Source organism: Lepidothrix coronata, unplaced genomic scaffold (assembly GCF_001604755.1).
Source record: "Lepidothrix coronata isolate B3197 unplaced genomic scaffold, Lepidothrix_coronata-1.0 Scaffold86, whole genome shotgun sequence".
NCBI classification, from domain to species: Eukaryota; Metazoa; Chordata; class Aves; order Passeriformes; family Pipridae; genus Lepidothrix; species Lepidothrix coronata.
The window spans coordinates 2,805,133-2,817,735 of NW_016690266.1; the positions used below are offsets into that span (position 1 = coordinate 2,805,133).

Below are 12,603 nucleotides of genomic sequence, written 5' to 3' on the forward strand. Positions count from 1 at the left end.
AGGGGGAAAAAAAAAAAAAAAAAAAAAAAAAAAAAAGCTGTTTTTCTCCCGTATTTTGCAATTTGCTAACAATTTTGTGTGCTGCTTCTCTTCTCCTTATTACCAGTGCAAGTTCAAGTTCCTAGAAATGATGGAAAGACTCACAGTGGTATGAAAGCAACACTCAGTCTGGGTCCTGAGCATCCATAGATCACTTAAAAATAGGTGAGTGGTTAAGAGTCTATCCTGCTCAGCTGAGTCACATGGGATTGTGCAGGCAGTGAGAACAGCCAGGAATTTACAGCCCATATCTGCTGGGGTCAGACAAACAGGGAATACTAATTCTACCCAAAACCACAGACTTATTTTTATAAAATGCTGCTTTAAAGTTAGCACAGTTCACCACTTTTGAGCCAATCATTGAAAGCTATACTCAAACATACCCAACATTCAAAAGTATGCCCTTTACTTACAATTTAAGGGTATTTTCTAGAATAATGGATGGAGAATGCATCATACAAGAAAATCAGTTTAAACTAATTTTCTAATATAGTCTTTTTTTTTTTTTCAGGACTTCACAAATTTTCTCATGTGAAACTCCAAGCACAGAAGAAATATGTACTGAGATAAACAGAAAATCTTCCACTTGGAACTTCCAGGCTGCATAGATGTTCTTGAGGGTGAGTATTAACAAACTGCCATAACCCCTCAGCAGGAATAGCACGTGTGTTAGCACAATGGAGCTGCTCCACTGACAGAGCAAACCCAGTCTTATGGAAGTGTGACACTTTGGGAGCAGTAACTGCACCTTAAACAACCACTGTGATCACTGTTTCAGCGTCTCAGGTTCCTGCCTTCAGGGTAGAAATCCCAAACCTCAGCAAACCACCAATAACACCATCTTCCTGCAACTCCTCTGGATTGTGAGCATACTCCTAAATCTAAATATTAGTGTTTTCCTCACACGAATTCACATGTATCGGTGAGTTTAGACTCGTGTTTACTACCAACCACTGTCTTACTAACAGACCATCATATGTGTACCTCTCTATTGTATTGCTCGACAGCACTTTGAAAAGGCAGCCAGGTTTTCCCAAGTGTTAACTAATCTCAAATACACTGGAGGTATTTTTGTCCATCACAGTCAACTCTGACATTTCAAATTCCTGGAAAAACACACCTCAAACTCTGATGATACTTCTGAAATTGCAGACTTCAAGGACCCACCTAAGTCACACAAAAATTTTGTAACCAACCAAGAACAGAACAAGGGCTTTTAATCTCCAATTTACTAATCCCCATCCTCTCCCAAGTCAGTGGCACTCTTTCAGATACATCCACCTATTTAGTACTAGAAAAAAAAAAATCTCAGTTACAGAAGATCATATGATCTATAAACCTCCAGAAATACTTCTTTTCTTTCCTTCTGTCTGTTCTCTCTCCCACACTCAACATTCTGAGCAGCCCTAACAAGCATCTCTCTAGTGAAACTGAGACCTCTTCACCACCTGCAACCCATTCATTTGTATCAGTGTATTTCCATCTTGACTGGGGAGGCAACAAAGGCTGGTATTTTTGAAAAATAGCAACCAAATACTTCCAAACATGTAAGAAACAAATCCAGTGTTGCAATAAAAAAAAGAAAAAAAAAAGGGAAAAACAAACTAAAATCTTATACTTACTTTTAAATACATGCATTTATGCATCACTTTCTATGTTTGTTAAAGCTGTGTAACAATGAGAGAGCAGCAGAACTGGAGACAGAAGCCACATGTGCTAAGGACCTGATTTCCACAAGTTCTGTGTTTCTGGGGGTTACATGGACCAGTCCTAATCTGATCCTGGGCACCACATACCCACGGACAGCTGGAGCACCCCAAGGGTGCTCCTGGAGCACATCAGCTTGCTTAGTTTCATCCTAAAGGAATCCAGTTCTGAAACACTCTGAAGCTGCTCCAGGGTGCAAGCCAAAGTTCAGCAGGGACAATCAGGATTTGTTTCACTGGTACGTTTTTGATCCAAACTGAAATGCTACTGTGGGCTTACCCAGGAGTTATGGCACTGCAATACTGAATGCACAGCAGGCCAAGGGAGTGCCAAAGGACATAATTCCATGCAAACACTTGCAGAATATTATTCCAGTGGAAGCATTCCCTCATCTAGAGGTGAGCAATAAGCAAACTCATTCAGGATCTCTCCTGCCCCACTGCAGGGGAGGTGGGACAAGTATATCTGACAAAAAGAAATGGAATAGGTAATTAAGAGAATTACAACTCTGTAAGTTACAGTACCTTAAAAGATATTAACAGCAACATTTATTTACTTTACCCTTTCAATGGATTACTTTGGCAGAAACTATTCTTCCTTTTAAGAGGGAAGAGAAAATGTCCTTTACTGAAGCACCATTTCATCCCAGGAAAAGTTATCAAGTCTGCTTTGCTGGACCCTCTGAGATGAAGAAAAGCAAAAGCTGGCATTTCATTGCATTCGTCTCGCTTACATTTTAGACAGAAATTTATTCCCACTCAGAAATAAGGCAAGATTTAAGAGGAATGTACTTGACTGTTTGTTTCCTAGACACAAATAATATATTTAATAAAGGAAAACCTGAATGAAGCAAAGGATAAAGAGGAAAACTCAAAGTTTTGAGGGGGAGACCTCTTCTGGGTTTGTTGGTTTTTGGAGGGTTTTTTTTGGTTGGTTGGTTGGTTGGTGCTTTTTTGCTTTGTTCTGCTTTGTTGTTATTTTGGTGGTTGGTTGGCTTTAGAACAAAAAGATCCAGCCCAATCTGAACCCCCAGCTAGGCTGGATACCATATTTTTATGGTATCCATAAATCCACACCATATTATTTTTACCCTAAATAAAAACAATTCAGAAAAGAGGTCAGAATAAGAGAAGTAACCAGATTTCAAGGAAAGGACATTTTCAGTGAAGTAGCTTACTTTTTCTTTAAACACTGAATGACATGATATATGGCCCTGCATATGCTTCTTTCAGAAATTATCTATCATACAGTTGGATTTGATGATGTTAAAGATCTTTTCCAAACTAAATGATTCTATGATTCTATGATCTCTCCATATGTGTTGTATGAAATGAGACAGCTCTAGCAGACTCTTTTGTTAGTGTACATATAGGATGTAAAGAAAGTAAAATGACATCTTCTGATCTGATGCACAAGGCTGTGCTGCTCACAGAGTTAGTACACTAAAGCAATTTCTCCTGGAGTTTTTCCTGTTCTTGAATAAGCAGGGGGGTTCTAAGTTAGAGATAACTATAGCAGGAGAAAGAAAGGAAAGATCCTCCTTTTCCTAAATTCTTGTACAAAGATCATGCCCCCTACCATGAAATCCAAAACATTCTGCTAGTGTCTGTTTATGGTTAGACTACAAATAGAGACCAGAAGTGAGAACACAGATTTCCTGACATATCAATATGTATTTCAAATGGATTACTCGATTTTCATTTTCTGATCAGTGCATTCTTTAAACTGCAAGCTTACTGTATAATAATGTCATTAATGTTATGGGATAGGAAATTAAAAGGGTGAAGTTCTGCGAACAAAATAAAATTCTATCAAACGCCTGTCTGTTTTCCATTTCTTCCACTAAAGACACCATTCAAGCAGCTGACACAGATGATCATGACCCTCCTGCTTACCATGACTCTATTCTCTTCCATGACCTCAAAGATAAAGGTTTCCCAGTACGTAATGAAATCAGTGATCACAATGGAAGCATCCAAACACATAAACCCATTATATATGTATATATTACTGTTTTCTGTTCTGAGACTCCTCTTTTGCTGTTGGCAAATGCCAGGCATACATTTACATGAGACAACATTCTTCAAATGATTAGCAATGGGGAAATAAAAGTGAGAAAACAGATGACATGATGTTGCTTAGCTTATAAAGAGAAACAGGACATTGGTAAAGGCAGAGGGGCTGTTGGAAAAAGATTTTTAGGAAAACTCTGTGTATATTATATGAAGGATGAGAAGCTGGGGGAAAAAAGGTACAGAAGAGAAACACAGAATGGTTTGGGGTGGAAGGGACCTTAAAAACCACCTAGTTCCAGCCTTGCACTAGACCAGGTTGCTCAAAGCTTCATCCAGCCTGGCCTTGAACACTTTTAGGGTGGAACATCAACAACTTCTTTGGGCAACCTGTTCTATCACATGGAATCACAGGAAGAAACATATGAAAATATAAAAAAACTTGAAGGTAAGAAGAAGTGAGAGAGCTCTGAAATACAAGAAAATGTATATACTATGCATAGGTATAAACCCCATCTTTCTTCTAACAGGTGAACAAACAACTTGCATAAAGTGACACTGCCTTCAGGAAACTTTTAAGAGTCTCACACATAATTTTAGCATTATAGTTCTGTCCTTTTGAATTTGAAAACATTCTACAAAACTGAAAAATTACTACCAAAAACCTTGGAGGCCTGTGACAACATTTTGATAACTGCCCTTCATACATCTCAAGAACTGCAGCTCAATCCATTTTACTGTATACTAAAGGACTTTTTCCCCCAAGATATAATAAAAATTATTACAGTACAAATTACATGATTAGTCCTGCAGACAATATTCACATAAGCAGTCCTCCTTACTTCAGAGAGAAAATCCACATAAATAAGCAACTTAGGAATGGACCAAGATATAGCAATACTTTCAGTCACCTCAGGGACCAAAAGGTAACATATCTTTGATGTGCTACAAAACAAGGAATCTCTGTACTGAAAAAAAAAGAACCTTCTGAAACTAATGTCCTTGAATTGGAGCTACCCACCCATTTTGAAGTCTTCTGGCATTGTGGGCTTCTTACCGCAAGATTTAAACTTATATTTACGCTTCATGACATCTAATTACCCAATACAGTTATTTGTGCCCTGGAACAAGAAGGCCCTTGACTAAACTTTTCAGTAGAATCTTTTTTGTGTGGCTATTTGCACCAGGATACTGCACCATTCTTCACAAATAAGGTGGGAATTGCTAAAAGGGCATTTCCAACAAGAACTACCAAGAAGATCTTCTTGAACTGCACGGTTTTTAAATCAGGTCACCCAATTTTTATAAGCATTTTGTGTTTATTTACAATTGTCATTAGACAATTCGATTTAAACAGCTCTTCTGTAAGATTCAAAACTGCAGCACACCATTACTCCTAATTAAGTGCACTTGGGCTCAAATCCTTGCTCTGAAAGACTCCCCTGATATATTAAATGCTTTGATTTAACCAGCCTCTGAGGTCTTAGGATGGGAAGGGAGGAAAGGAGGTCAGCAGCCTCTGCACTGTCAGGAGCGGAGAGAACAAACATGGGCAACGAATAATCAGTCGCACTGGCACTGTTTGATTTACTTTCTTGCACTTGCCCAGCATTTCAAAAAAGTTTAATGGTTTTCCCACTGGCATTTGGAATTCTCCCCATATTCTCAAAAATAAAACTCTCACATTTGCCCAGTTTGTTTTCTGAAAAGCTACGAAATGTGGGTTTTTTCCTCCCCAAAGCAGTGCAAATTGCAAATATTGTCCCAGGCAGCCTAAAATAACCCCCCAAAAGCATTCAAAGAATCATTATTTTCCTTAAATTATCACATTGTTTAATACTTCCTAATTGATTTTCTGAGGCAATATCCTCCCAATGCCATAGGGCTTTTATCTTATCTGTTTTATCTTAGAATGGGTCAAAACTATTTACAGATTCTCTACATAAATAATACATAATAAGTTTTGTGGCTGTTGCCAACAGTGTTAAGAAAGATTAGAAAAGGTCTTTTAGCTTCAGCCTTAGATCTGTAGGTCATCCAGTGTCCTTCCCAATGGATAAATACAGTAATTTATCATCATCAGTCACCATCAGCATTGTTCTTTTTACTATCCTATATTCATGAACATTATTCGATGCAGCTGAGTGGAGCGTAAAAGAAGTGCATGATTAAAGTGGAAAGGGACAGAGTTTGAGACATCTGAGATTTTGTGAGTAATGCATTGACCTGAAATACGATGCAGGTCTTATATGAGTTACAAAGACAGTGTCAACAAATTACAGGTCCCTGCTGGCAGGACAAGGCAGGTGTAGCAGCAGGTGAGCCTACTTACGTCTTCTGTTGTAATGTTAAAGAAAGCATAATATATGAAGTACAGTCTTGCACACCTACAATTCCTTCCGTATGTCAGGCACATTTCAAAGCTCTGTTAGTTTCAAAAAAACCCACAACAGAACACAACAACAACAAAAACTACAACACCCCTCCAGGCATCTTACAGAACATTCATCCTTATTAGCACTATGGGAAGAAAGTCTGTGTTCACGTTTGTGACTCAGTAACACATGCATGTAAACTCTGAATGCCCCCAAGTTATTAAAAAATGCTAAGATTATGGCTTTCCAATTCAAGAATAACATCAAACAACATCTCTGCTTGCTTAAAGAGTTTCTCCCTCTTGTTAATTATCAAAAACAGCTTGCCTGAAGCAATTCTTTCAGTTGGAAGATGCTGTAAAGAAACACTGACAGTATTTTTTAAAGCAGCTAATACAATATGCATGTTCAATATCTGTAACCTACAGCACGCCTGCAATTCACTTTAACACAGAAGAGCCAAAAAGATTGCTCTGTTTCACAGTTTTCATTTACTGCATTAAGTAATCCCTTTAATTCACCTGGAAGTGGAGGCCTCAAAATGCTGAAAAAATCAGGTGCTGTATTATGCTGCACAGATTCCCACATGCTTCTCTGCAGGCAAGACACACTAAAAAAAGGCATGGGAACCATGAGGGGAGGGGATCAGGAGCAAAAGAGCATCAGCATGATTCCCTTGCCCCTGCATCCACTGGCAGAGACTTCGTGCTTCTGGCCAGTTCCCTGGGTAGAGCGTGGATAAAGCACCGGAAAGCTCTTGGTAAATTTTTCTGCATTAGGAAAGTGACTTTCTGAAGAGACACACATCACTCTAAATTTGAGATACACAGAGAAATACTTATGTGCTATGAAGCCACTTAAAAACGTGTATGACTGCGCCCTCAAGCTACCAGAGACCCTGTACATACACAGACTAGTTACAAGGTGTCATACATGGTGATGCTTCTCAATTAACATGAGAAGCATTTCACTAAAAAACAAGATTCTACTCACTACTCTGTTCCGCAGAGCTCAGAGCAGAAGACTAAAAATGCAATGAAAATGGAAGGCAAGCTCCAGGCTTTTTGTGCCAATCACCACAATCGGGTACATGACTGAACTACACCGAAACAGTCACAAGGCAAAGAGAAAATGAATTAAGGCCACATGTAATATCTGAAAGACTACTCATCCTGTGCTTTCCTCTAGAACTTGAATCCTGAACAATATTCCAGACTATTACACTTAATACATTTTCATATAAGCTTCTTGTGCTGCTGTTCATACAGTCAACAGATATCACAAGTCTGTAATCCTTCCTCCTGGATTCAGCACAGATACAGTATGGCATCTATATACAGTAAGAAATAGAATTTAAAAGGTAAAGCTAAGATTCAAATGATAGCTTTTTAAGAAATATTCTGGGCATAATAATATAACCTTATTTCACCACTTTTATTGGCATTTTTTACCTGCTGTTTCTGATGTTGCATTGAACCTTGCAAGCCAGTATGTTGGACAGAGTGCCACAATAAAACAAGTTAAAACTTCTGTTGTATTGGTAAGCAGGAAAAATGCAAAGTCACTTTGGATTAAGTGCTAGAACAGAACTTATTTCAGCCTGAACCCAACTCTGAACACAAACAAGAGCAGGGGACAAAGTCTTGACCACCCAACTAAATCTTTCAAGTTACTGGAACTGTTGTGTGTATATGATTAAGAGTTCAAGTTTCTCCCTGACCTATCAAGCTCAAAATGACCTGAGTGGGGCAGGGGAGAGCCCTTTCACCTTGATGAAACCTCGTTAAGGTGAACACTGGACACAGAACTCTGGACACAGAAATCCATCAGTGTTTTTCCCACTGCAAGATCAGAGTCTTTTGGGGGGAAAAACAAGTAAAGCAATGAAGGAAGACATAAAATCATAAATTATTTTGGCCTTAGTCACTGGAAAATAAAACAGATTGTTGCTTTGTTCAGATGCACTTTTAGAATGTGTCAGTTATCTAATGACCACAGAAACTGGTCCTGAGACAGAGAAAAATTCAGCTCCTTGAATCGAGACAGTCAAGCAAACAGCAGTCAATTGCCCTTGTTTGTATCCTGAGCATGGAATTTAAATGTTTACCAAATAATGTCCTTATTTAGTACAACACAGTGCAGTCTGATTTCATTTGTCCTTACCTGTTTTAAGCAGAACCTAGTAGATTCTAAAACAACATACAGTAAAAAAACAAACAAACAACAACCCACTTTTTTTTCTATTTTAAAATCAATTTTAAAAAGACATCAAGTTGGGAGAGTAAAAAAAGGCTCAGGAGAAAATGATTATAAATTTCAAAGGTCTGTCTTCCACACACACAAAGATCAGCAAGTAGCACCAGGTGGTGTAGATCATCTGGTTTTTTTGTAAACAGACTGAAGCCTCACAAAGGTAATGCCTAGAGGAATTATCTCAGTTTTTCATCTGCAAAGACAGCAACATTCATCAACCAGCTACTCATACAGGGACATTATATTTCTCAAATATGTTGTGTCCAGTGACTACCAAATGGTTGTGCCTTCTAAAAAGGATCACTAAACATCATTGTCCAACACCCCGGGACAGTTCTTAAAAACTACAAGTTGAAAAATATTCATTTTTGTACTCTGTACGTGGAACTAAGGGAGCCACATTCATTCCTGTCACAGCACTCAAGTGACAGAAGTCTGAGCACTTCGATAGAGCTTTCCAGAAATTAGCAGAAATACAAGTAATTTACAGCTATTTTCCTTTCTACACATATATCATCTGAACATAAACCTGTAGTTTTTGCATTAAATATGACTAATTAATTAGCAATGAGTTTAGAATAAATCTGGCTAATTTATCAAACCAATCAGCGAAATATCAATAGCACTGTTAATGGAAGTTCTTATTAGATGCCTTGGAAAAAATACCATTAGAGGAAGTGTTGGATATGAAGTTGTATCCAACTTATTTTTAGCTGATGGCTACGGATGCTTCAGTCAGTCAATCCAAACTTTTGTTTTAAAGTGGAGCGTCCCAGCATTAGCCTGCTGTAATTGAAATCACAGCTCAGGTCAAAAGCCTATAAATTTATCAGAAATGCATCAACTTTGGTATGACTATTCTCAGAGGTATCGCTACAACCAGACTTTGAAATCAGGAAAGAGATTTGCACTTAGAAAATCCTGGTGTAATTCCTTATTCTTTTTAGGACTTTCCACTTCTCTACCAGAAAAGATCTTCTGCTCCTGCTACACCAGGAAACTCTTCTCAGGTCCCAGGGGCCTTCTTATTAAAAATAAATAAATAAACTACAGGTGTCACAGGTAGTGACACCATAAATCTACACAAGCTCACTAAGCAAAATGCAATGTTAAACATGAGTACCCAGATGGAGTTGGATTTATTGAAGGCCCTAAGGAGGCTGCATTTTCCACATAGGACAGCCTGTGACGGTGCTATAGGGTATGGAAAAGCAGGGTGAACATATGAACCTCTGCTTGTTCTTCTCCCCATGCCCACCACAGCACCCACCACAGCTGCAACTCTCAAACTGCAAAAACCCAACAGAAAACTTTGAAACTATAATAACTCTCTGTTAAGATCCCATCCACACCACACTGCTGCACAAAGAATTGTTTCCAGCACAAACCTGGAGTCAGACACAGCTTGTGGTCAAGCCCTAGGTAGCTACAGCCATGTGGATCTTGGCTGCTGTATGGGTGGCCTTGGTGTTCACAGAGACCCACAACCCTGGCCTTGCTCTGCATGGAGCTCACTGCAGGATTCAGGCCTGCATCCTCATTATTGGCATTTAAAGCTATAGAAAGACTTGCCATCCACTGAAAGTAACATTTTCTATGCCATGATGTTACACACTGAATGATGTCCCCAGCACCTAAGACAACAGGCAATCATACTTGATTCAATATCAACTTTAATCAAGAAAAGCAAACTTGGTATGGAAAAACCTAATGCAAATATATAGGACTTCACATCTACACTTCAAACAGCCAGGCCCATGGTCAGACCAGTGCATGCCTTATCCACCAGCAAGAGAGAGGCTGAGAACTCCAGAGCACTCAGGTAATAATATTTCTATATTTAGGATAAATGCCTAGTATTTAGTGTGTTTTAAATTGATAACTTACTTCTGTTCCTCATTATGACCTAAAAAAGCAGTCAAACTGGTAATTTTTGTCACACAATATTAAGCCTGCTTTGAAAAGACTTCCACCTCCAAGAACAATAGCCAATTCAACATGTCTGAACTGAATACGAAGAAATAGAGATTAGTTAAGTTCAAGTACTTTTTATTACATCTAAATGCAGTATCCCTCTAAAGCAAAACAATGTCCCTGAAATTTATGAGCTCTGTGAACCTTTGAGACTATTTAAAATGATCTTGACTTTTCCATAAATTCTGCTACTTGCATGAAATTTAAGCACTGAGGGAAGTTACAGATCTATTTCAGGTAATGTAACTTAGGCAATTAATTTATTCAAGAAGGCTTCCCAAACTCAAATATATTATTTTATCAGCATTACATGAAAGTGTGCCGTAATGCATACATTTTTCAGCAAAAAGCATACATCTCTAAACTTATTTGAATGAATGGGTTCACTGATACTGGATGGATTACTCAGAGCTTAATGTGCAGCCTGGGTGTGTGTGCAGGACTGGATACTCAGACCCGGGCTTCCTAAGGCATAACTGTGCCCAGCAGCTTTCACTGCTGGCGTTTTTCACCCAATGTCAGTGTACCGGAGGAAAATTAAGCTCTGTGGATGGATGGATGTAGCGCGAATGAAAATGCGAAATGCGGCTGACCGCGTCCTGCGAGCCCGTTCAGCGTGCCGGAGTTCCGAACAGAAAGCGGTGCGCACGGACAATATGCAAAAAAAAAAAAAAAACAAACCTCCATCTGAGAGTACCGCTGGAGTTCGCGCATTTTAATGTGTATGGGCACTAGAGAAAGCTGAACGATGCCTCGGGCGCCTCACCCGCCGGGAACCGGGAGAAGGTGAGCGGCCCCCGCCCCGCACCTGGTACCGGAGGGTCCCCCCGGGGCCAGCCCCGTCCCTCCCGCTGCGTTCGCCCTTTCGCCCCGGAGCATCAGACACAGCGATCTGGTAATGAAAACTTCGCTTTTGTGATGATGACAGCCAAGTTCGGCTGCTCGCCGGTACCATCCTTTCTGTGCGGACGCCGCCTAAGACTCGACAGCGAGCCGGTACCGAGCGACACCGGCACCGAGCGATACCGGTGCCCTGCCAGCCCGCGGGGCGGCACCGTCGGGCCAAGGGACGTGACTGCTGCCCAGGCACTGCCAAAATCCTCCCGGGAAACCCCCCTCCCCGGCCTCCTGGGACCGCTCCCTCCGCGCCTTGAGTGGATCGAGGGCGATGCGGAGCGCGGTCCCGCGGCGCCGCCACCGAGTGCACCGCCCCACCGGCAGCTCCGGCCCCATCCCCCGGTGCCCCCGCTGCTCCCCACGCTGGGCAGCCCCAAACAGGGCAGGATCTCGTCTCCCCACGACGCAACTCGCGGGGAAGCGGAGCGCAAACTACTGCGGGACCCGCTGTCGCCGGGGGCCGGGGCTGTCGGATGATGACCAACATCCCAGCCCCGAGGCGGGGGCGGACAAGGCTGGGTCCCCTCCGGGTGGCCCCAGCGCATCTCCGAAACGGCTCCGCGAGGCTCCCTTTTTCCCCCGCCGAGTCGTCCCGAGGGCGCCCGTGTCCCCCGTCCGTCCCCCCGCCCCACACTTTTCCCCAGTTCCGCACAACTTCTGCGGGACGGCGGCCGCCCCCCGCCCCGTCCATCCCCGGGCCCTCCCGCCGCGGGTCGCACCTGGTCGGGCTGCGGCGGCGGCGGGTTCCCCCTGCCGCCCGGGTGCGCCGGCTGCTCCTTCATGGCTGTCATCGCAGGGGCTCGGCTCGGCGCCTCTCACTACTGCTGCTGCGGCCCCGGGCACCCCTCCCTCGGCGCCAGCCGCATGACACCAGCCTCCCCTGGAAGTGGCGCGGCGGAGGAGGAGGAGGAGGAGGAGAAAGAGGGAGGACGGGCGGGCGGGGGGCGCGGAGCCGCCGCCGCCGCCGCGGCAGCGCCGCTACCGCAGTGCCCCGGCGCGCCGGTGCTCAGGGGGCGCCCGGCCCCGCCGTGCCCCGCATCGCCGGGGGCGGCCCCGCAGCACCGCCGGGCGCGGCCGCGGAGCGCCCCGCGCAGGGCACGCTATGCCCGCCCGCCCCGCTCCGCTCCCCCCGCCCCGCCCGCCGTGGGCCGGCCCGCCGCTGCCAGCAGGTGTCACAGCCGCTCCCGCCGGCCCGGGAGAGACCATCCGCGCCCCCGCTGCGGGGGCGGCGGGGCCGGGCTGCGGCGGGGCCGCGCCGCCGATACTGCCCCGCAGATACCGCCCCGCTACTGCCCCCCGGGTCCCCGGGCGCTGTTGCCCCGCCGGAGGCTGGGAGGAGCCGCGAT

The 12,603-nt window shown here is 43.2% G+C and overlaps 1 protein-coding gene across 2 annotated transcripts in view; it reads right to left on the reverse strand.

The window, feature by feature from the left end:
* DPP10 (dipeptidyl peptidase like 10) overlaps positions 1–12,183 on the reverse strand; it is a 265,798-nt gene extending 253,615 nt beyond the window's left edge. For both annotated transcript variants that reach the window (XM_017820942.1, XM_017820943.1), the window contains exon 1: positions 11,977–12,183. In XM_017820942.1, the coding sequence (XP_017676431.1) occupies positions 11,977–12,048 (72 nt within the window). In that variant the 5' untranslated portion in view covers positions 12,049–12,183. The remainder of the gene's footprint in view (positions 1–11,976) is intronic.
* Between the last annotated feature and the right edge of the window lie 420 nt (positions 12,184–12,603).